Source organism: Dermacentor silvarum, chromosome 11 (genome assembly GCF_013339745.2).
Source record: "Dermacentor silvarum isolate Dsil-2018 chromosome 11, BIME_Dsil_1.4, whole genome shotgun sequence".
Lineage (NCBI taxonomy): Eukaryota > Metazoa > Arthropoda > Arachnida > Ixodida > Ixodidae > Dermacentor > Dermacentor silvarum.
The window spans coordinates 40,549,395-40,570,831 of NC_051164.1; the positions used below are offsets into that span (position 1 = coordinate 40,549,395).

General features: G+C 48.1%; 1 protein-coding gene across 2 annotated transcripts in view; it reads left to right on the forward strand.

Annotated features, from left to right (window-relative positions):
- Positions 1–21,437, forward strand: part of LOC119432967 (uncharacterized) — a 32,286-nt gene that overhangs the window by 3,199 nt on the left and 7,650 nt on the right. Inside the window, exon 2 of one of the 2 annotated variants that reach the window (XM_037700110.2) lies at positions 1,709–2,327. The exons of the other annotated variant lie outside the window; for it this stretch is intronic. Within the exon in view, the coding sequence (XP_037556038.2) occupies positions 1,709–2,015 (307 nt within the window). The 3' untranslated portion in view covers positions 2,016–2,327. Of the gene's footprint in view, positions 1–1,708; positions 2,328–21,437 lie in introns of those variants that run through there. 2 annotated transcript variants of the gene reach the window in all.

Sequence of the window (21,437 nt, forward strand, 5' to 3'; positions counted from 1 at the left end):
ATTGTCGCAAAGATAATTAAAAAAGTAAAAACATAGACGAGATGTCGCCGAGAGGCGACTGTCGTATAATATTATTGTTCGGCACCGTCTGACGCCAAGTAGAAAATTAAAAATTAATACATTTTCGGGTTTTACATGCCAAAAACCAGGATCTGATTATGAGACACGCCGTAGTCAGGCAGGCCATAGTGAAAAAAACTCCGTATTAATTTTGACCAACTGTATTTTTTTTTTCACGTGCACCCAATGCAGGGTACACGGCCATTCTCGCATTTCGCCCCCGTCGAAATGCGGCCGCCTCGGCCGGGATTTGATCCCACGACCTCGTGGTTAGCAGCGCTACGCGAAAGCCACTAAGCAACCTCGGCGGGTCTGGAAAATTTAGCTGCACGTGCCACCGGGATGGCGCGCTCTGCAGTTCTGCGCGCACTCGTGTTCATTTTGGACGGTGCTGGGTTACCTGTTGGCTCTGTTCAGCGCGACTAGGGTTTCTCATACAAAGTCTCGAATTAACACTGTATACAAAATGTAGGCGTGACATTTAAAATTATTTCGTACAATTTGACAACATGTGCGTCATGCAATGAGACATTTATAATCGATGCGGGCTCTGCCGGTTTCTTGCTGTTTATTTTGCCATCGTTTAGCTCACATCGTTTATTTGTCAAGACTGAGTTGGGTTGTTCGTGCGATTTCGTGTCAAATACGGCGCGAAAGACGCGGACATGTATTAGAAGACGACGACGACACAAGCGCTGATTCGCAATTAAAGGTATAGTCCCGAAACAACCAGTATATCTTAAACATAACTTAGCGTAGCAATCTAAACGTTGCTTTCGGAATGAAACCTTTACTCACGAGTCAGAGCCTGTACCGTCGTGTTCTAGCTCTTATCGGCGCATTTTTGGGTGTATTTTACGTCCTATGGTTCTTTATTCGCTATAGTTTCGTTATTGCAGATTGGATCTGGGGAGGTTGTCGCGTTTGTCACGACTGCCACGTTTGTGTTGGTGACGGTGGGGGGAGGGGGGGGGGGAGTGGGAGAGGGGGCGTGTAGGGTTGTAGTGCTGGCCATGCAAAGCGTAGCGGTACAGGGCTTTATTAGAATTGCAGAATGGCTGCCAATGAAGAGAAGCGCAGTTGAGGACGGCTGAGAATTAGATGGTAAAATTTAACGGTAGAACTTGCAATTTGGTGCCGCAAAACAGGGATAACTGTAACTCTCACATTGTTCTTAGCTATCACAATTGCTCATGTACAGAGGTCAACACACTTCTCTAGAACGCGCGAACCACGTTTTCAGGACTGCTCTGGCGATATCTGCAGATGACATGTGGCACGAAATCAGCTGTATGTGAGGTTGCGTGACCACATTTACAGTTCCTATTGATTTTTCTCGACCTGGTGGTCTGCTTAAGCTTTGGTAGCTGTTTGGCCCTCAGGAGTGTGCTCTAAACAAGTATGTTGACCTCTGTACAAGAGGTCCCGATACAGTCTTTAACTATGAAACCACTTTCTGTATACTAAAATACTAGCTGTAATAGGGCCGAACATTTAATAATAAATTCCGATTCTGCTCGCTGGTTGAGGCCTTCGTCCTAGGGCAGTGGACATGGAAATAGGCTGATTGGTATGATTATGATGATGCGAATGACTGCTGTGCTTATCGGAAGTGTTAAACAAATCAGGCCTGTTTAATTCCTTGCAGGCACTGCGCCATTGCTTTGGAGCGGGTCTGGCGCCATGCGGCACTGCTCGAAGAACTCGCCGAGCAGCTGTCCGTCAGCGTGGACGAGGCCTCTGCCACGGTGCGACGTGGGCTGAGGAACATGGAAGGCCTGCACGACTTCATGCGGCTCGCCCGCGTCGTCCGGGACGGCGTCGTGTGCGACCCGAGCCGCGACGGTGGTCCTCGACTGGACACCCTCAACGACGACTGCTGGAGGCTTGTCCGCCGCTACCTGATGCTCGGCGACGTCAGGGAGCCTGCCGAGCCGGCGTCTTTGAGGCAGTGATGTCACAGGGCATGCTCAAGAGTTTCCACTCTTGACTCCTGACCCCGAGAGGTGACGCTGGTGCACAACACGCGGTCTTACGTGACGCTGTTTTCCCCCGAGTCGGAGCAGTGTCGGCAATGACTTCGCCGCGATGTGTGATGGACTATTTGAGATGCCAAAACGCGCAGACGTATCTCATGACGTGCACCAAGCGTGTTCTGACATGAGCGTAACAGAACTTCGGGGATGTGGTCGATTTCAGAGGGCTGCGTGCGGCCGCGTGGGAACTTGCACCCTGTCGACCTCGATATGAGCGAGGACATGATTTAACTGCTACCAGAGTGCTTTTTTTTTTTACTTATCGAGTGTCCTGTCTGAAGTAAAGGTTGGCAGTCAGTTTTATGTTGCCTGTTTGGAGATGTACGAGTTTAAATTCATCGAATCCTGCTTAGGTTACACCACTTCTATATCATACAGGGTGAGCATATTGTTTTATAATATGTGCGTTGGATCTATATGATTTGATTTTTTACTGAGCTCCGCCATATTCATTTTTTTCATGGCGACTAAGGCAATATCATTAAATGGAATGCATGCGAAATCTGTAAACGCTAGTGTAAAGTGCCGGCAGAACTGCCAACTTCTCGGATAACGCTTCAATTTGTGTTCTTTTCCTTCATTCTTGGCGGGTGTCTCCTTTCAAAAACCCGATCAATATTGGCAGTTTTCGCCCGAAGTGCCAAGCATTGAAAGCGGTAACAAAATTCCTTTCCTTTCCTTTCGGGCTACCGTACTGTGCTACAGCCACAAGAACGTTTGTGAAGCTCTCTGCGTGAGACAGAAAGAATTGCATGCTACAATTCTCAATACTTCTTATAGTCGCCTATTCTTTTCTGTAATACTTACAAAATTTATCATTGGTATCTGTAACAGTACACACTTTAAATCCCTTGCAACATACCTATTTTATTTCACTTTATTAAAAAATGATAAGTTTTTTTCACCACCAGATTCATGGCCGATCCCCCAAGAGTAGGTTGCACCATTTCACTAGGGAACAAGAAGAAGACCAAGAAAGCATCAGCGGCGAAATGCTGTCTCTGTAGTAGTCGTCACCCCGCTAACTACTCTAATTGCCCTGTGAGAACACAGGAACTTCAAATTATAGAAGTAATCGAAAGGAGACGTTGCTCACGCCGTGATGCTGTTGCTGAGATCCAGGGAAGATCTAAGGGATATGCAGGAGTGACAGCCCGTCAACAAATGGTTGCAGACTCAACCCTTTCCGATGCTATTGCTATAGCTGTCGAAAAAGCACTGTCAAAAGCTATGGAACGACTAACATGAAACCTGTCGGAGATTCTAGCTCATGTGATGACATCTCAAATGATTCGGCTTTTCAGTTCTGTAGCGAGTTCTAACACTAGCTTACAGACTCCTCCACATCTCCTTACATCAAACGCTGGGCAGCTAATAGATCCCTCGCCAATCATTGCAGAAAACGTTGAAAATACAAGGCAATCAACTTCAACTCAGCAGACCGACAACGGCTGCTTCTCTGGATCAGTCTCAGAAAACAACCAGGATGTAGAAATGTGTCTTCCGACGCTGAAACGCACAAGATCACCTAATGATAATTCATCCACCTCTGTCCCGCACTCCAAAACCAAAAAAATTGTTAAAGATAGTCTTTCCAAGACAGATGCTAACCCAAATTCTTCAAGTTCTATCCCTCAATCGAAACCCACTAAACACGGTAAAGACAGCCTTTCGAAGAGAGATTTTTTAAACGACAGTATTTTAAAGCAGGTGATTTCTAAAGTAGGTATTAATTCATTATAGGTGTTTTAAAGGTTTTGCAGTGGAACTGCCGTTCCATTATTTCTGCAGCTACAGATTTAATATATTTTTGTTCACAATTTTATCCCGACATTATTCTTTTGCAGGAGACTTGGCTCTCAAATGGCCAAGATTTCAACATAAGAGACTATCGTTTATTTAGATTGGACCGTCCATCGAGAGGCGGAGGACTTGCGTTCTTGATAACAACTAAAATATGCCACAAAGCACACATATGGTATCAGTATATGTCTACGGAGTGCGAGATATTAGCATTAGATGTAAATATTCCTGGTTGTTCCCCGATTTCTTTAGTTAATGTATATTTTTCCGCAGGTGTTCAAGACATTAGATTTCTTGATACTGTTGTAAAATCTTGTAGGAAAGAAATTGTGATAGCGGGAGACTTTAATTCGCATCATGTGGCTTGGGGTTTCAGAACAGACTCATGTGGAAAGAGATTGTTGGATTGGGCTAATAATCAAACATTTTGTTGCCTAAATACGAAAGCAGTTACGTTTATTCAAGGCCTTTATAAATCAGCATTGGATATAAGATTTGCCAGTTCGGGGATGTCCGTCACTTCCTGGTCTACAGTCGACTCTGCCTCAAACAGTGACCATCTACCCATTCGGTTTGATATTGAGTGCCCTCTTACTTCTTTAGAGTCTCCGGCGCGCACTTTTGTTAATTACCAGAAATTTCCGAGTGTATTAAAAGCAACCCTCAACTCCCAGATAACGGTTCCGGATGACGTCAAAGCCATGAGTCTTCGCGCGGTATTAAAACGTTCATATAAAAGATCTCAGTTCAATATTAACAAAGATAAACGTACTCACTCTCCTTGGTGGAATTCGGAATGCACGCGGGATTATAGACGACGAAAAGCTGCTTGGAAAAAACTACTTTACAATCAGTCTCCGAATAACTGGAGTGATTATAAGTTTGCAGCTGCCACATTCAAGAGGACAATATCACATGCCAAAGACGAATATGATGAAAAACCTCATGCATTCCTCTCTAAGCCTAACAACAAAAAAGCTCTATTCAGATTCCTTCGGTATAGAAAGTTTATACCAACACCAGTGAATATTGCGTCGGTAATCCTTTCACCACGCGAGATGTCTGCTTCATTAGAATTCATAGCAAAGGGTTTAGCACAACGCTTAACATCACGTTTGCCAAATGGGCCATTAAGACCTCCCATCGCGGATGACTTTGTGGAAGTCACAATGCCAGAGCTTTCCAATATCGTTAGAGATTTGCCTGCCTCAGCCCCATTTTTAGCATGACATTGGAAATGCCATGCTAAAAATTTTGTTTGCAATGTCTCCTGAGGAACTTCTGAACACAGTAAATTCATCATCATCATCATCATCATCAGCCTATATTTATGTCCACTGCAGGACGAAGGCCTCTCCCTGCGATCTCCAATTACCCCTGTCTTGCGCTAGCGTATTCCAACTTGCGCCTGCGAATTTCCTAACCTCATCATCCCACCTGACTTTCTGCCGTCCTCGACTGCGCTTCCCTTCTCTTGGTATCCATTCTGTAACCCTAATGGTCCACCGGTTATCCATCCTACGCATTACATGGCCTGCCCAGCTCCATTTCTTCCGCTTAATGTCAACTAGAATATCGTCTACCCCCGTTTGTTCTCTGATCCACACCGCTCTCTTCCTGTCTCTTAACGTTACTCCCAAGATTTTCTCTAAATTATTCTCTAAAAAATGCTTGGATTCCTCAAGAATGGAGGACAGCCAAAATAATTCCGCTACTTGAAAAACAAGGAGCTGGCTACAATCTTGACAGTATTCGGCCTGTTTCTCTTACGTCAAATATGGTAAAACTTATTGAAAGAGTTCTATATGATCGCATGACGGATCATATATCTAAAAATTCGTTACTGAGCCCAAGTCAAATAGGTTTCCGACCTGGTCTCTCCATTTGGTGTGCGCATGTAGACTTGGAAAGCCGTATTGTATTCAACTTGCTCGGAATAGAAAAGAATTGAGTGCTTTAGTGACTCTTGACGTGGCGAAAGCTTATGACAGTGTCGAGTACCCACTACTACTGGACAGATTACAGTCCTACAATTTTCCGAAATATATCACAACATGGATTTTTGCATTTCTAAGAAACAGAAAATTTTATTGTTTTGAAAACGGATTTTCTTCAACAAAGTTCGATCAGACAAGAGGGGTGCCCCAGGGGGCTGTTCTGTCTCCTGTACTATTTTATTTAACCTTTTGATGAGTTCGATTCCACTGCGCCGGGAAGTTCATCTCTATGTCTATGCAGACGACATCAGATTTTATTGCGATAGCAATTATATGGACTCTTCAACCGGATTTCTGCCGTCGTCGTCGCCGTCGCCGTCGCCGTCAGGTTCCCTATAGCTAAAATCTTCGCCGAGCGCCGTGTATTCCCGAGCGGAAGCGTGCGGGGACGCGCGCTATATCACGGGAGAGAGACGCACTCAATCTCCCACGCGCAAGCAAGGAAGCGGGAAGCCAGCGCCGGAGGGAGCTGGGGGGGGGGGGGGGGGGGCGCACTTCTACTCTGCTAGCAACGGCGCTCGTCGCTCGCTCGCACCGTCGCTTATCTCCACACGGCTCTGACCTTTATGCGCCGTGCATTCGCCGCTCAGTTTCCGTTGAAGCGATAGACCGCACGTACCTTCGCCCGCTGCTTGCTGCCAGCGTTTTGACAGTCGTTGTCTGCAGTCATTCAGTGTGATCTATTCATGTTTGTTTCTGCGCGCTCACACCACGCTTGTTCATTCAGTTAGTAATAGTCGGGCCACATTTTCCAACGCACGCTACACATGCAATGCTGCCCGGATCGGCAGTGCAGCGCTACAGGTGTGTCCCTTCGCACGCGCTGCCCACGGGAAGCGCTTCTCATCAACACCACCGTTTCACAGGCGCCTTCTCGTGGTCATCGAGTCGGTCGGTCGGTCTACTTACGGCGCAGCACACCTGCTTACTTAATCAGCTCATGTTTACTACAATTCATATTGCTACTAAAGCCGCTCACCTTACTTCGTATGGCATTGCTGTGTTGCTATCGCATTCATTGCTTCGCCCTTAGGGCGAAACTGTGACATTTTTTCGCGACAGCAAGAGACATAAATTCCCTTTACATGTCCTTGCAAACGTACCTTTGTATTCTAGAGAAGTGGCTTCACACCCTTCACCTGTCACTAAACGTAAACAAAAGTGCAGTCCTTGTCTTTCCGCTTTCCGGACCGATACATTTATCATTAGTATATGATCAGACAACCATCCCACAGGTAGAGTCGCTTAGGTACCTGGGTATCACATATGATGAAAAACTTAACTGGCGTTCTCACATAGAAAATATTGCAACGAAAGGGACACGAGCTGTAGGTTTATTACGTAGAATCAGTAACCGGTGTTCTGGTATGCGAAGTGACACATTAATTATGATCTACCGTATTACGACCGATTCTAGAATTTGGCTGTGTTTTGTTTTCCGGAAGTGCAAAATATAAAATAAGACCACTTTTTCTTTTAGAAAGAGAAGCTCTTCGATTATGTTTAGGTCTGCCTAAATTTGTTGCTAATAACGTGTTATACCAGGAAGCACGATTACCTTCTCTTCACACGAGATTCCGCATGCTTACGGTTCAAACCTACTTAAGGACTTATGAATCTCCTCTTAGACGTACAGAATATATATTTATTAGTGAACCAAATTTATTTTTTGAAAACACGTGGGCCCGGTTACATACCCCGCAGGTTGTATTTGTGCAGGCCCAATTAGCACCTTTAAATGTTCGCATTAAGGAAATCATTCCGTTTGATAGGTCCACATTGTCCCTTCAAATAGAATCTGCGGAAATTTTCCCCAATAACGCAAAACTACTGCCACCAACATATTTGAATGCCCTTTTGCAAGACTATTTGGCCCATTTCCCAATAAATGTAATAGCGACTGATGCTTCCTCGTGTGAAGAGAAGGCAGGCGTGGGAATTTACTCACCATCCCTCGATTGGTCTTTTTCACTTCGCCTGTCAGATTACACATCAGTTTTTCAGGCCGAACTTCTGGCAATAGTTCTTGCATTGCGAAAGTTACCGCTAAATGTCACAAAAGTTGTTATCGTCACAGATTCCCTTTCTGTATGCAGCGCGCTTAACGCGTCTACAAATTCGACAGCTTCGAACACGTTTTACACATTAGCTCCACCCCACTTAAGGTTAGTTCATTTAGTATGGGTACCAGGCCACCGAGACATCCAACTTAATGAAATAGCTGATTCTTTAGCACGAGCTTCTTTAAAAGGTCCGGCAATATCTGTGCTGCCGGCAACTGCGCATATCGCTGCAGCCAGATATAGACAGTTTTCTTTGAGCGAAGACAAGAAAAGCCTCGCGTTAGCAATATCTACAAATTTTATACATCTAAATTATTCTTGGAACCGACAGTGGTGTCCTAACCGGCAATTCGAAGTAACATTTACAAGGCTGCGGTGCCGTATTCCACAACTAAATTTTTACTTGCACAGATGTGGTCTGGCGGCATCCCCATTATGCTACCTCTACAATGAACCAGAATCCATCGATCACTTTTTATTATCGTGTCGGCGCTTTTCTAATCATCGACAACGATGTTTGGAAATCCCACTCCGCAATCTAGGACTGCCTTTAAGCAGTCCAGTTATACTCTCACTTGGAGCCACGGTGTTAGGGTATGGCCACGGGAATGTTTGCCGAGCAATTTATACTTTTCTTTGTGACACAAAAAGATTGCCTTATTAATATTTTCCCATCTTTCCATGATTTATTTATTTATTCTTCAATAAATTATAGATTTAGCAAATTAAAAAAGTAATGTCACAAATTCGCAATTATATTAATGTTAATATTATTATTCAAAATTTACGCCTATCCTTTACTGTATTTAATTAATTATTAAATTCATATTAATACTCCTATCTAGGTAAGGCGGACTAACTTGGTATAGACTACTTAATTCGTTTATTATCAGTTCGTTTCACATCTTCAATTATTTATTTTCCTTTAATTTTTATTACTTATTTATTTCTAAACTAATTTATTTTAAATTTCTATCATAATACCACCCGGTTCGTGGCCTATCCCCCACAGTGGGTTGTGCCATTGATTGAGGCATCATCAGCATCATCATGTTCCTCAGTGTGTTAGTCAGTCTCGAATATAGTGCCTAGAACATACTTGCTATTGTGGCGAGCGGAGGGGTCTCCCAATGTGAGGAAGAGGACAGGTACCTTAAGGAAGAGGCCGCGGTAGCGCTTCCTTCCAATTTTGGCCGCCAGGTGCGCTGCGTGTCGTTAAGGTGTCAGGGGCTCTGGCGCACGCCGTTCCACCAGTCATTTTGCCCCGTGGGAAGCGTTTCGTTCAAGTGTGCAGTATTCTTCGGTTATGTGCGCTTTATTTGAGTTTATGTGAGTGGAAATTCCACCGACTAATGATGCTAAACGCGGAGCTAGAGGGCGGGGATAACACATGTTTCGTGCCGCCTGCGTCGGAGCGGCTACCGGTTGAACCCGGACAAGGTATCTATGTTCGGCGCGCCGTCGGAACCCTGCACGGCTTGCAGAACGGGACGGGCGAATCAGAAGGGGGGACTGCAAGTTGAATTAAACATGTGTTGTCTGCGAGAAGCACCTTGAGGAGATTTACATCGAGAGAACTTTCAAACTTACGGTAGACGGCGTCGTCAACTAGCTCGACCGAGGAAGACCGTTTGCTTTGGCCTTTTGGACAGTTTTGTGCTATATTAAAGCGAAGCTTTCTATCTCACTGATTCGGCCGTGAGTGCCGAAAACGAACTACAGGAAAGCCTACACACACACAATGGAACTATCTGCGCACACAATATAGAACAACGGCGCACGACATACTTATTTTAGAACAGTACAGTTTACATTCGCAGTTGTACCAATAAGAACAGTGGGAACCGCAGCGACACGGTACCCAGATGAACTGTATATATCTGCATTGCATTACGTGCGTCACGCAATGCATTCCCGGCCGTCACCATGGGTAGGCCGCGGGTGCAGCGCACGGCAGAAGAGGCTGCCGTACGCGAACGTAAGCGCGAGCGCGATCGTGCCCGTAAGGCCCATCCCATGTATCGGCAACGGGAGAGCCTCTGACCGTCTACCACAGCGGTCACACGGCAATACTGCGCAAGTGTAGAGTCGTCTGTGAAAGTGTGAGTGTGTGCGTGAAATAAACGGTTACATGATCTAAAACTAAGGCTATGCAACTTAAGGAAATGTGTCTTCATTCAACTTTACGTTAAAAAAAAATGTAGTCCTAAACAAGCAATCAAATCACATCTGCATCACATCGGGTCGCTCTGCATTTCTTGGGTTCGTTGCGTGGTCGTTGTCTTTGGACTGTGACTGATTCAGTTTGCATGGGAGAAAGTTTCGCGTTCAACCATTTTTTTACAGCAAAGCTGTTAAGGGCTCACTCTTCGATGGTCGCGTCCGGCAATAGAAAAATAAAAAAAAAAAAAGCCGGCAGATCCCACGCACTGTGGGAATCTCTGTTACGCGAAGCAACGTCACCGAAACGACCATGAGAGCACGAAGACGTAGGCGGCTCTTTCATGACCTACATGACACGCATGTCATGACATTCATGACATGAGTTCTCAGGAGTCCCTTTAGCTACTTCTAAGCGACCTTAAGGCGAAATCCATTGTGATGCTCATAACTATGACTACTGCCATCAACCTTTAGCCTTTTCCTTCACTTAGTACCACATTCGAACCCATTCCATTGGTTTTTGAGTGTTTTTTTTCGCTGAGTCATTGCCATTTTTGCTGAGTCATGCTCATAACTATGACTTCTACCATCATTCTATAGTGTTTCCTTCACTCGGTGCCCACGTCCGAACCCTTTCCAGAGGTTTTTGAGTATTAATCTTCTTTGCTAAGTCATTGTCATTTTTGCTGAGTCATGGTCATGACTATGACGTCTATCACAATCTTTTAGTGTTTCCTTCACTTATTGCCCACGTCCGAACCCATTTCAGTGGTTTTTGAGTGTTAATCGTTTTTTCGCTTAGTCATTTTCATTTTTTTGAGTCATGCTCACGACTATGACTTCTACCAGCATCCTTTAGTGTTTCCTTCACTTAGTACCCACGTCCGAACCCATTTCAGTGGTTTTTGAGTGTTAATATTTTATTGGGATAACACTTATATGGACACTTCAAGCAGATTTCTGTCGTCGGCGTCACCGTCGCCGTTGCCGTGAGGTTCCGTATAAAGTCCAAGGGCGATAAAATTGTCGCCGCGCGCCGTATGCGCGAGTGAAAGCGCGCGGGGGACGCGCGCTATCACGGAGATCGAACGCACAGCGGAAAGCAAACGCGACTTCCGTCGCGCGACAGGCCGTGGGGGTATGGGAGGGAGGGAGGCGGGGCGACGCTGTGCTGCGGCACCAAATGCGTATCTTGCAACCGAGTCGCAAGGGGAACTGGCCACTCAATCTCGCACGCGAAAGGAGGAAAGCGGGAAGGCAGCGTGGGAGGGGGGGGGGCGCTTCTACTCGACCAATAACTGCGCTTGTACTTTGCCCGGCTGTGGCGGTCGCCCGCACCGTCTCTTAATAGCGATCTCCGCACGGCTCTGACCTTTGTATGCGCTGTGCATTCGCCACTCAGTTTCCGTTGAAATGACAGACCGCACGAACCTTCGCTCGCTGCGGCGGCTGCGCTTGCTGCCAGCGTTTTGACAGTGGTTGTCTGCGGTCATTGAGTGCGATCTATTCATGTTTGCTTGTGCACGCTGACACCACGCTTGTTAATTCAGTTAGTAAGCGAATGTGTCCAAGTTTATGCAGCCGATAAAACTGCTATCCCTACTTCGAATACATCTCTACTAATTTGCTATCGTAAATGATGCTTCGCCTTTCGGGCGAAACTGCGACATTTTTTCGCTGGGCCATTGTCATGACCTACATGACACGCATGTCATGACCTTTCGCTTATGTTCGTCATAGACTCCTGTCATACTATGCAAATTTTGGTACCTACCAAGTTACCGAAACGACCATGAGAGCACCAAGACGTAGGCGGTGAGATAGATAGATAGATAGATAGATAGATAGATAGATAGATAGATAGATACTGTGAAAGTAGCACATGTTCGCCAAGAAATGCTTCGCATTTAAAATCAGCGGCTAGCCCGGTGGTAGTAGGTGTTGTATGTTTCGTCACGCTATTGGGTTGAGGATTTTGTTCCGATAGGGCTAGGTCGGTACGTTTCTCTCCCGCCTGTAAAGCTTTTAGGCAAAGAGCTGTCAATGCAAGGATGAAGACAGGTAGCGTGACTAAAAGCGCGGCGCACCTGCGTTACCAACCAGATCCATGCCGCGAACGCGCGCGGTTGCACCTTCTAGTAGTTCCAACTGCGCCCCTTCGCCTCTGCTACAGTGGCTAGAATTCCCACTGTACCTCTGCCTCCTCTCCTGGAAGCTGCAGCAGCGCCTCGATGATGCAATCCTTCTTGGAGTTTGTCCCCCCCCCCCCCCCCCCCCCCAGCCTGCCCGTCCCTTGCGGCCCTTGCCATGGCAAGCTGCTGCTGCGCTGTGGCGGGGCTCGCCTCCCAAGTAAACAAGGGAAAAAATATAGAAAGAAGCGAGCAGACACTTAAGGTGGGCGCTTTCCCGACCTACCAAAAACATAGTGCGTCACGTTTGAAACCATGCGATTTCTCAGCGCCGCCGTACTTACCCGGATGTGTGTTTCTAGTGCAGTGGCGCTGCCTTCAGTAACGTCAACGCTGAGCGCGTCCGCATGCAAACGCACTCGCGTCCGGCCCTGCTTGCTTGCGCGATGGTTTTTCCCAGTACAAGCGTTTACTTACTTAAAACTTATATCAAGTATTTCCGTGACGTGGTGTACCCCTGAAGTAGTGACCAAGTCGTAACCACACTATCGGCAGAAACTTCCCAGTTTAAAGAACCTAAAAAATACCTTTCTTTTTCACGGGCTTTGTGTCATGCATCTAAACACAATGCGAGCACTTTTGTTTATTGACTGATTGAATACCGCATATTTTTACACTTTCAGGCACGACGCCGATCACGCCCATTGTTTCTACATCCATTCCATTGCCGTACTGATCGTTACCTTTTCGCATTTTCCCTTCTCACGAACCTCTCCCAATACACAGCTGCGAACCGCACCGCCCTGTGTGCGCTGCCGGGCGGCGTGTTCTCCCTCCGACAGCGTGCGACGTAAACCCCACGCGCCTGCGGCGCCGTTGCATGTAGGCTATTGGCAGCGCCGCCGTGCGGCGGCTGGGGGATGGCATCACCGCGGTGACCACGCGCGCGCGTGCCTTCGGCCATAGCCTCCTCTATGCTTCGGCACACTAGCCAGTATATTCTACGCACTATATCTCGAACAAGGATCCTCGAGCAGGAAAAGAACGCATCGGCTACCACGCAGGCGCCGTGCTCGGTGAGTGAAAAATTCCGTACTCAACGTGCTCGGTGAGTGAAAAATTCCGTACTCAAAATGGATCATAGGGCATCCTACCTTCACTGTCGGTACGCATGTGCTCTTATGTGGGACGCGGTCACCTTCGCGCTGAGCTGTACCGTGATACGGCGTTCTAAACTGTCCATGCTCCGTTGCACAGGCTACGTTTCCGTGAACGCGACTCGAGCGAGTCAGAAGTCGGGCTGACCGAGCCGACGTGACCGCGTTCAAGTTAAACTCGCTTCCTACAAGCCTGGACGACGGCGGCACGCAGCGTCGAGCCGACACGTCATCCACGCGTTCTAACGGCCGTCTGTAGCAGATCTATCGCTAGCTGGCTCTTATCGTTACAATGATAGACTGCACTGCATGTTGCTTGTCTTGGCCTTGTCTCGATGCTATTCCAGGTCCCCCCGCGTTAGAACGCTGACGTCCGAGTCGTGCCGCGCAAGTCTCGGCGCTGGCTGGTCCGACCCGTCCGTGTCCGCGTTTGCATGCGCGCTGCAAACGGGTCGGGCTGGGTTGACCCGACTCGACGCTCGTTGAGACTCGACCGGCAAGCATTGACATTAACTCGACAAGGCGATTAGAGCACGACAAGCCGACTCGACCTGGTTCTGTCGGGTTCACCTAAACGCTCCGATGCGCACGAAGTTCGTAATCAAACTACATCACAGCGCGCGTTTCGTGGTCAAGCACTGACCTTCACTTTGTCCAAGTATTGCCTTCACACATGCTTGCATGTGCCTGCGCGTGAGGCTGTCGCGACAGGCCGCTAATAAAAACACCCAAGGAGGTTAAAAAAAAGTCAGCCCTTCCACTGGCGTGGAGATGGAAGACTAGCGAAGCTAACTATGATGGGAATTATGTATTTCTAGTTATGACTATTAAGATGTGATGGTGTAATTGGTTATTTGAACTATGAAGGAATGAGAAATATATATGATTTTGTGCTTTTAATTTATTTAGTGATCACAGGGACCATGGTCATCGCTACGGTACGCCGCCATAGGGTGTACGGCAAAGGTTGGCACGTTCTTCATAAACACATCACCAACGCCACGCGCGTTCGGCGCGAACGCGGGCAAAACGCCGCCGCCGTCGACAACAGTTGTGCGCCTTGTTTGCGTGACCGCACACAACCCCTGTCAAAACGCTGGCTACGTGACGGAACGGCTAAACACCGTTGTCGGCACTGTTAGGGGAGAGGCAGGCGAGAGCCCAGAGAGAGTCGGCGGCCCAGGCGGCAGGTAGTCTAGGGGGTGTTGGGCAGAGGCCGGCAGGGCTGAGCACATGCGTCATAGTGGGAGAGCGAGCACGCACACGCACAGTCTAGGGTAGAGCACTGCACGGGCTCAGGCTTACCCGAAAGCCTGGGCCCGGCCCGGCCCACGGGCCAGGCCGGGCCGGGTAGAGCAGTTTTATTGCGATAGCAATTATATGGACACTCCAAAGGAGATTTCTGCCGTCGTCGTCGCCGTCGCCGTGAGGTTCGATATGACGTCAACGGCGATGAAATCGTCGCCGCGCTCCGGACGCTGTATGTGCGAGTGAAAGGGCGCGAGGGACGCGCGCTTTCACGGGGTGCGAACGCACGTCGGAGAGCAAACGCGCGTTCTGCGCCGTGCTCCCTGAAGGGCTGCAGAATTAAGCGTCTCTTTCCTCCTTTCCATATATAGAGAGCAAACGCAAATTTTTCCGTCGCGCGAGAGGCTGTGGAGGGACGGGAGGGAGGGAGGGAGGGGAGGCGACGTTTAACTGCGGCACCAAATACGTATTTGTATAAAAACGCCGCGCGCGTTCGGTGCGAACGCAGGCAAAACGCCGACGGCGTCGACAACAGTTCTGCGTGTTGCTGGTGCTGCTGCATGTCCAAGTTTATACAGCTGATAAAACTACTATCCTTACTCCGTATAGCTCTCTACTAATTTGCTATCGCAATTGGTGCTTCGCCTTTCGGGTGAAACTGCGACAATTTTTTTTCACGGGCTCGGGCACAGCATGTGCTTTTTGACCCGGGGGACCGGGCCGGGCTCAGACTTTCTGGTGGTGTGCATGTAACGTGCAGCGTGTTATCCTCGCGCGTCTCGACTCTGAAAAAGCTGTTGCCACGGAACAACAGGTTTTGGCGGACTAGCACTAGCCAACTGCTAGTGGCGGAACGCGGCAAACTAGACACTCCCTCGTTCTCCTCAGCGTCAGCTGCTCTGGTATTGCGTACACCAACAGTCAGTCATGGCTTTAAAAGCAGGGGGCGTTAACGCAAAAAGTGTCTTCAAGTGTAGTGCTCAGCCGAAGTGACGTTGGGTATTTTGTTGATACCAGAGAGCAGAGTACAAGCGGCAATTTAACACCGGGAAAAATACGAGGACGCAGCGCCGCTCGTCCACGTGTCGCCCGTCTAAGACGGTGGGAAACGTCAACCTCGCAAAATGTCAAAGAAAAGGAATCTCTTACAATCAAACATTATCTGAAGAATTTTTGAACACCCGCCGCGGTTGCTTAGTGGCTTTGGCTTTGCGCTGCTAAGCACGAGCCTGCGGGATCAAATCTCGGCCGCGGCGGCCACATTTCGTTGGCGGCGAAATGCAGAAGCGCCCGTGTGCCGCCCATTGGGTTAAAGAACCCCAGGTGGTTGAAATTAATCCGGAGTCCCCCACTACGGCGTGTCTCATATTCGGATGGCGGTTGTGGGAGGTGAGACCCGAGAATTTAATTAAATTTTAAGGAATTTTTGAAGACAGAATTAGCAGCAACGAAATGCTTGCAAAAGTTTGCAACAGTTCATGTGGTGATTTGTATATCTGTAAAGAAAATTGTAGGGAAGTTCTCCTGTCCGTAAAATATAGACGCCGGGAGGGGGGGGGGGGCGGTTGTAACCGACTGCCCCCCCCCCCCCCCCCCGCCCGCTCGGAAGATCTCCCGGATTTAGTTTATAGGGGGGGGGGGGGGCGGTCAGGACATCCGGACATCCCCCCCCTCCTCTGGATCCGCGCCTGTCGTCACCATGCCATTGTCGTCACTACATCATGGTCGTGCCTTTGTCGACATACCGTTATTCGTGATGCCGCCGCGGTCACGGCACAGTGGTTCCATCATCGTCATTCCAGCATCGTCTTCCCCTTGACGTCAGGCCGACGTCGTCAAAAGAAGATTGTCGAGTCATTCCAGACCCGTTATCACATTGTCGACATCCCGTTGACGCCACGCCTTCGTAATCATGCCTTCGTCGTGCCATCGTCGACACGCCATCGCCATCGTGACGTCATCGCCATGTCCTTGTGGTCATGCAGTCGTCGTCATGCTGCCGTAGTCTTTCCATCGTCGTCATTAGATATCGCCACTGGATATCAACCAGCGCTGTTGTAGTTGGATGACGTCATTGCGATACGTTCTTACTGAACCAAAATCCTGCATCTTGTGCCCACTCACAATAGTGATAAACTGGTCTTAAGGTCATGTCTTCGTTATTTCTGTGGTAAGTGGCTGGTAATGAACTTATTACTGTACAAAAGTGGGTTCACATTTTCCTTGTGACGACTTTCGTACCGAAACCTCACCTCTGGCAAGTCAGTGCGGAGTCGGGGATTTCAGCGTACTTTCTCGTATTTGGGCTGCTTTGGCAGAGGTATCGATACTTGACACTCGAGACACGAGTTCTCGTGTCTCCGGTTTCTTTGTAATGTGATGCTGTCTGGTTTCGCACTTTTACCGAATAACAGGAATACCTAACTAGACCCGTAATGACGCCGCCGAAACCAATGACGTCCCGCCGAGCCGGTAGGCCAAGCGCTGAGCGGCGTCGACCAACCATATCTTTGGTTTTTGCGTTTTTACAGCGAAGCTTGTCAAGGAGAGCTTTAGCTCGGGCCCAACTCCACTGGCGCCTACTCGAATATATGTAAAACGTAGAAGCGCTTTGCTGAGATGAACACGGAGCTGATTTTAACGAAATGCGTTGCACTTGATAGAGAAACTGAACTTCTAGTGACTGTTGGAAGCGGAATTTCGATTTAGGGCCTCAACTTTTTAATCGAATTTTCCAAATTTGATAAGCTTGAAAAAAAAGTAGACGCACGAAGCTTACAAATTCGAAGCTCTGCACCTAGAACAGATATCGCACTTCTGGAAACTGCATCCGTTAGAACATCCAAAGCGTACAAATTTGATGTGTCAATTTATAACTTACTTAATTCGTTACATTGTTTACAAGGCTCTTGCAAAAGTACTACTCACAAATTAGTGGTCTATCTGAGAGCCATGTATAATATATATATTTTGTCCGCTTTAGATGTATTATTGGGTGCAATCAACTAAATTGTGATATCACTTTTCATCGATGAGTTAGAGTCGTAAACTTGGTAGCTCCGTTTCCTGAAAATGTTGCGATATTTGTCAATTTTTATTAAAACATTGATGGCTTCAATCGAAAACTTTCAACCAACTGACACTAGATTGTACCTTTTTTTTTTTTAAATGCAACAAATGTCATCAAACTTGGCGCAGTCGTTGCCGAGAAAAACGGTTTCTTCTTTCACACGAATTTAGATAGCAGTTACTTTCAGATATAGCGCAAAAAAGCGCGCGCACACACACACACACACACACACACACACACACACACACACGACAGGAGCGGTATACTCCGTCCCCTTGTTGTGCGGGAAGGTGTACATGGGCCAAACCGAACGGTGCATAAACGACCGGCTCAGGGAGCATGCGCTAAAAGTTAAGAAAAAAGAGGTGCACATTCGGTTGCCCATATCATTACGTGTGGTTGCGAGGTACGATTTTACGAGACCACTATCTTAGGCAAATCTACAAACTACACGGCTGGAGTGGCTCTAGAAGCATTCTATATCCACAAGAACTCAGATATTTGCATAAGCGAAGCGTCAATTCTTTTGCACATTGCCGAACTCCACTATTTGAACTCTGTAGCCTGAGGCAGATAGTACTGTTGACCGAAATAAACAGTTGGTAGTAGCGCTCGTCCGCGTCTGTCGTGCCTTCGTGTGTGTGTGTGTGTGCGTGTGCGTGTGTGTGTGTGTGTGTGTGTGTGTGTGTGCGTGTGTGTGTGTGCGTGTGTGTGTGTGTGTGTGTGTGTGTGTGTGGTGCACTTTTTGTGCTATATCTGAAAGTAACTATGTAAGACCAACTAGCCCAACAGGCGATCCTTCTGAATTAGATAGGAGTGCCCTAACTAAAGCTTCCAAAACAGTTTTCGTGATGCGAAGACCAGCGTGCAAATGCGTGGTTGATGTGCAATGTAAATGCAACGCAACGTCGTTCGGAGCCCCGAATTAGCTTCAAAATGCATTGATCAATGATTATAGAATAAGTTACCTTGCGTGTATCTCACTCGAATTGACAATGACATATATGTACGTTTTTTTAACCAGTAATAGCAAGTTTGTTTCTTAATTATTTTTGTAACGTCGCGTTTTATTGCATTCGCGTAGGAGGTTAGCTAGGAGTTTGTATGTATTGTCCTTGCTGGTTGTCTCAGGTATACCAGTTGGCGTACTTATATTGGCGTAGTGCGAAGTTTTTCTTTTGTGTCTTACCAAGGCTTGTATTACGGTAAGATTGCAAAAAAAAGCAGTCAACTGCCACAACCTATGTATTTTGCTTAGCACATCTCTAGCTTCGTGCATCCCCAAATTTCACTGAAAGAAATAAATATTCTCTCGCTTCTCTGTCCGATGAAGGTCGCTAGAAAAAATCAATTTGAACGCAGGACCCAACACCGGAGTGAAAGATGGCAGCTAGAGCCCCTGTCTTCGACCCCGTCCTGGCTGAACGAGGAGACACGACGCAAGTTCCTTTCGCGAGTGCAGCCTTCGAGCAGCTGCCGCCGTGTACGGCCACGCCCGGCAGCACCTGCCAGATTGTGGACCGCCTATCGACGTTAAACGAGTTGCTTTTTCACGCTCAACTGGAACTGCGGGAACTGTCCGTGCCATGCGGGTACCTTTCGCTTGCATGCTTGGCAGAGAAGATCCCACGCATACCACGCAACTTGGAAAAGATCTTCAACCAAGCGGTTGCGCTCGTTCACCGGCTGCTCAAGACACACTCGTGCGTGCTTCACGTTCACATTCACCACCACGTCTTCGCCTTTCATGAAGCGCTGATTTGCGACGCTCGCAAGTCCAACCACTCAATTAGGCTACTGAATATCGACTTCCGAGGGCCTGTCGTCAGGCAGGATTTTGACGACGTCTTCGGTTCCTTGAAGCACTTGCAAGAATTGGAATGTCTAGCCCACGGGGTACGCGACGACGTCTCGTCTGCTTTGCCGACGGTTTTTCGCGTCTGCACATCGCTGACGACTCTCAAGATTGCCGATTTACGCATGACAGGCAGCACGGCGAAACCATTCGTCGCCGCTCTTAAAGGAGCTTCAACGCTGGAAGAGCTGTCAATGCACGGTTCCGTCATATGCGAAGCCGGACGAGGCGAATTCGCGCAGTACCTGAGAGACACCACCTCGCTGACCACACTAAGCGTATCGGCAGACGAGCTCAGCCGGCGAAACTGCTTCAACTGGATGGCCGAAGGGCTCCTGGTAAACAAGACCATCAAAAACGTCAGGCTCAACAACATTCTGTTTGGCCAGGAGAACGCCGAATTGGCAGCGAGGATTTTCGCGGGAAATGAAGTTATAAGGAGCTTCAACGCAGAGTACTTACCGCCAGTCTTATCCCTGTGGTCGAGCACAGCTTGCAACTCCTGGTACGTGCCGCTGTCCACCAACGAGACGCTGGAGGAACTCAGCCTCTCGTTGTCCATCTGGAACTCGGCGCAGTGGGTCGATTTCTTCTGGACCGTCTACGAGGAAGCAGAGTCTGAAGAAGCTGATCATTTCCGTGCACGACACCGCTTACCGCTACCTGGGAGCCTTGTGCAAGGCTCTCAAGGAGAGCGGAGCCGAGGAGAAGGTCTCGCTAGGAACCTACTTCGTGTGCCACGACTGGGACTTGATCTCCTCGAAGGCGTTCTCAGACATCGACATGTTCTGCTTTGGCAACATTGTGGGACTGCTCTCGGGCTTGTTGCTGGCATTCACGCACATTACCTCCGTAAGCGTCAGCATCAGGACGGGTGACGTGGGCCAAATGTCGGCCATCGCCTAGTACATCGGAGCTGCCACGTCAATTCGGAAGCTGCGGTTGACTCTGCACTCGAATGACGGTGACACGGAGCACGATAGGAACACGTCGTGGACCGATACAGTGGAGTCGCTCGCTCGCAACACGAGCATCAAAACGCTAGGTGTGCGCGTGGACATCCAGTCGGTTCACAGCGGCGAGGAAGACGGCGTCGGCGACGCGCTCGAGCAGCACCAAGTCCAGCGTCTCGCTCAAGTGATCGTGTCTAGCCGCAACATACGCAAGGTCCATTTCGGCTCGGAACTGTCCGGCGTGGTCGGCACCTTCCTCCGCCGTTTCTCCGAGGACATCGCGGACAACTACAACCTAGTCCGCATAACACTCAGCGGAGTACTGGACACGCATTCGGTGCGGGACGGCTTCAAAGTTAGGGACATGGCGCGTCGAAACTGTGGCCTGGTCACACGCGCCGCGCAGTTCGCCAGAAGACGTGCACTGGACAGGTGAGTGCATAGTGCTTACTTCTTCAGAGCGTCATTCATTCATGAGCGTAACGCCGTTAGCAGTAGTAGGAGTAGTTTATTTGTCTTTTGAAGACATTTACATTGTAGATTAGTAAGCTGAAATATGTCCCAGATTATATTAGTTCTGAAATGGAGCCTCTTGTCTTTAAACGCTTGATACACGTGCATAGTAAGAGCGCAGTTTAGCCAAACTTTCCCAACATTATTACACGAGAGTCTGAATGGACGTCTCACATGGAAAAGCTTCTGCGATAGAATGGGTGGATTAGGCTGGTTGTAGGCTATTGTCTTGCATGCACAGTTTCGCCTTATATGATAAAACCATAAGGATGGCTAGAGACACAGTAGATCAATGACACGCGTCTGTAGGCTAAATATATAAATGTCACTTGTCTGGTATTTTGCCTTCGTTGTGATCATGAAATTGTGTTCCGCAAGCCATTGGGTTGT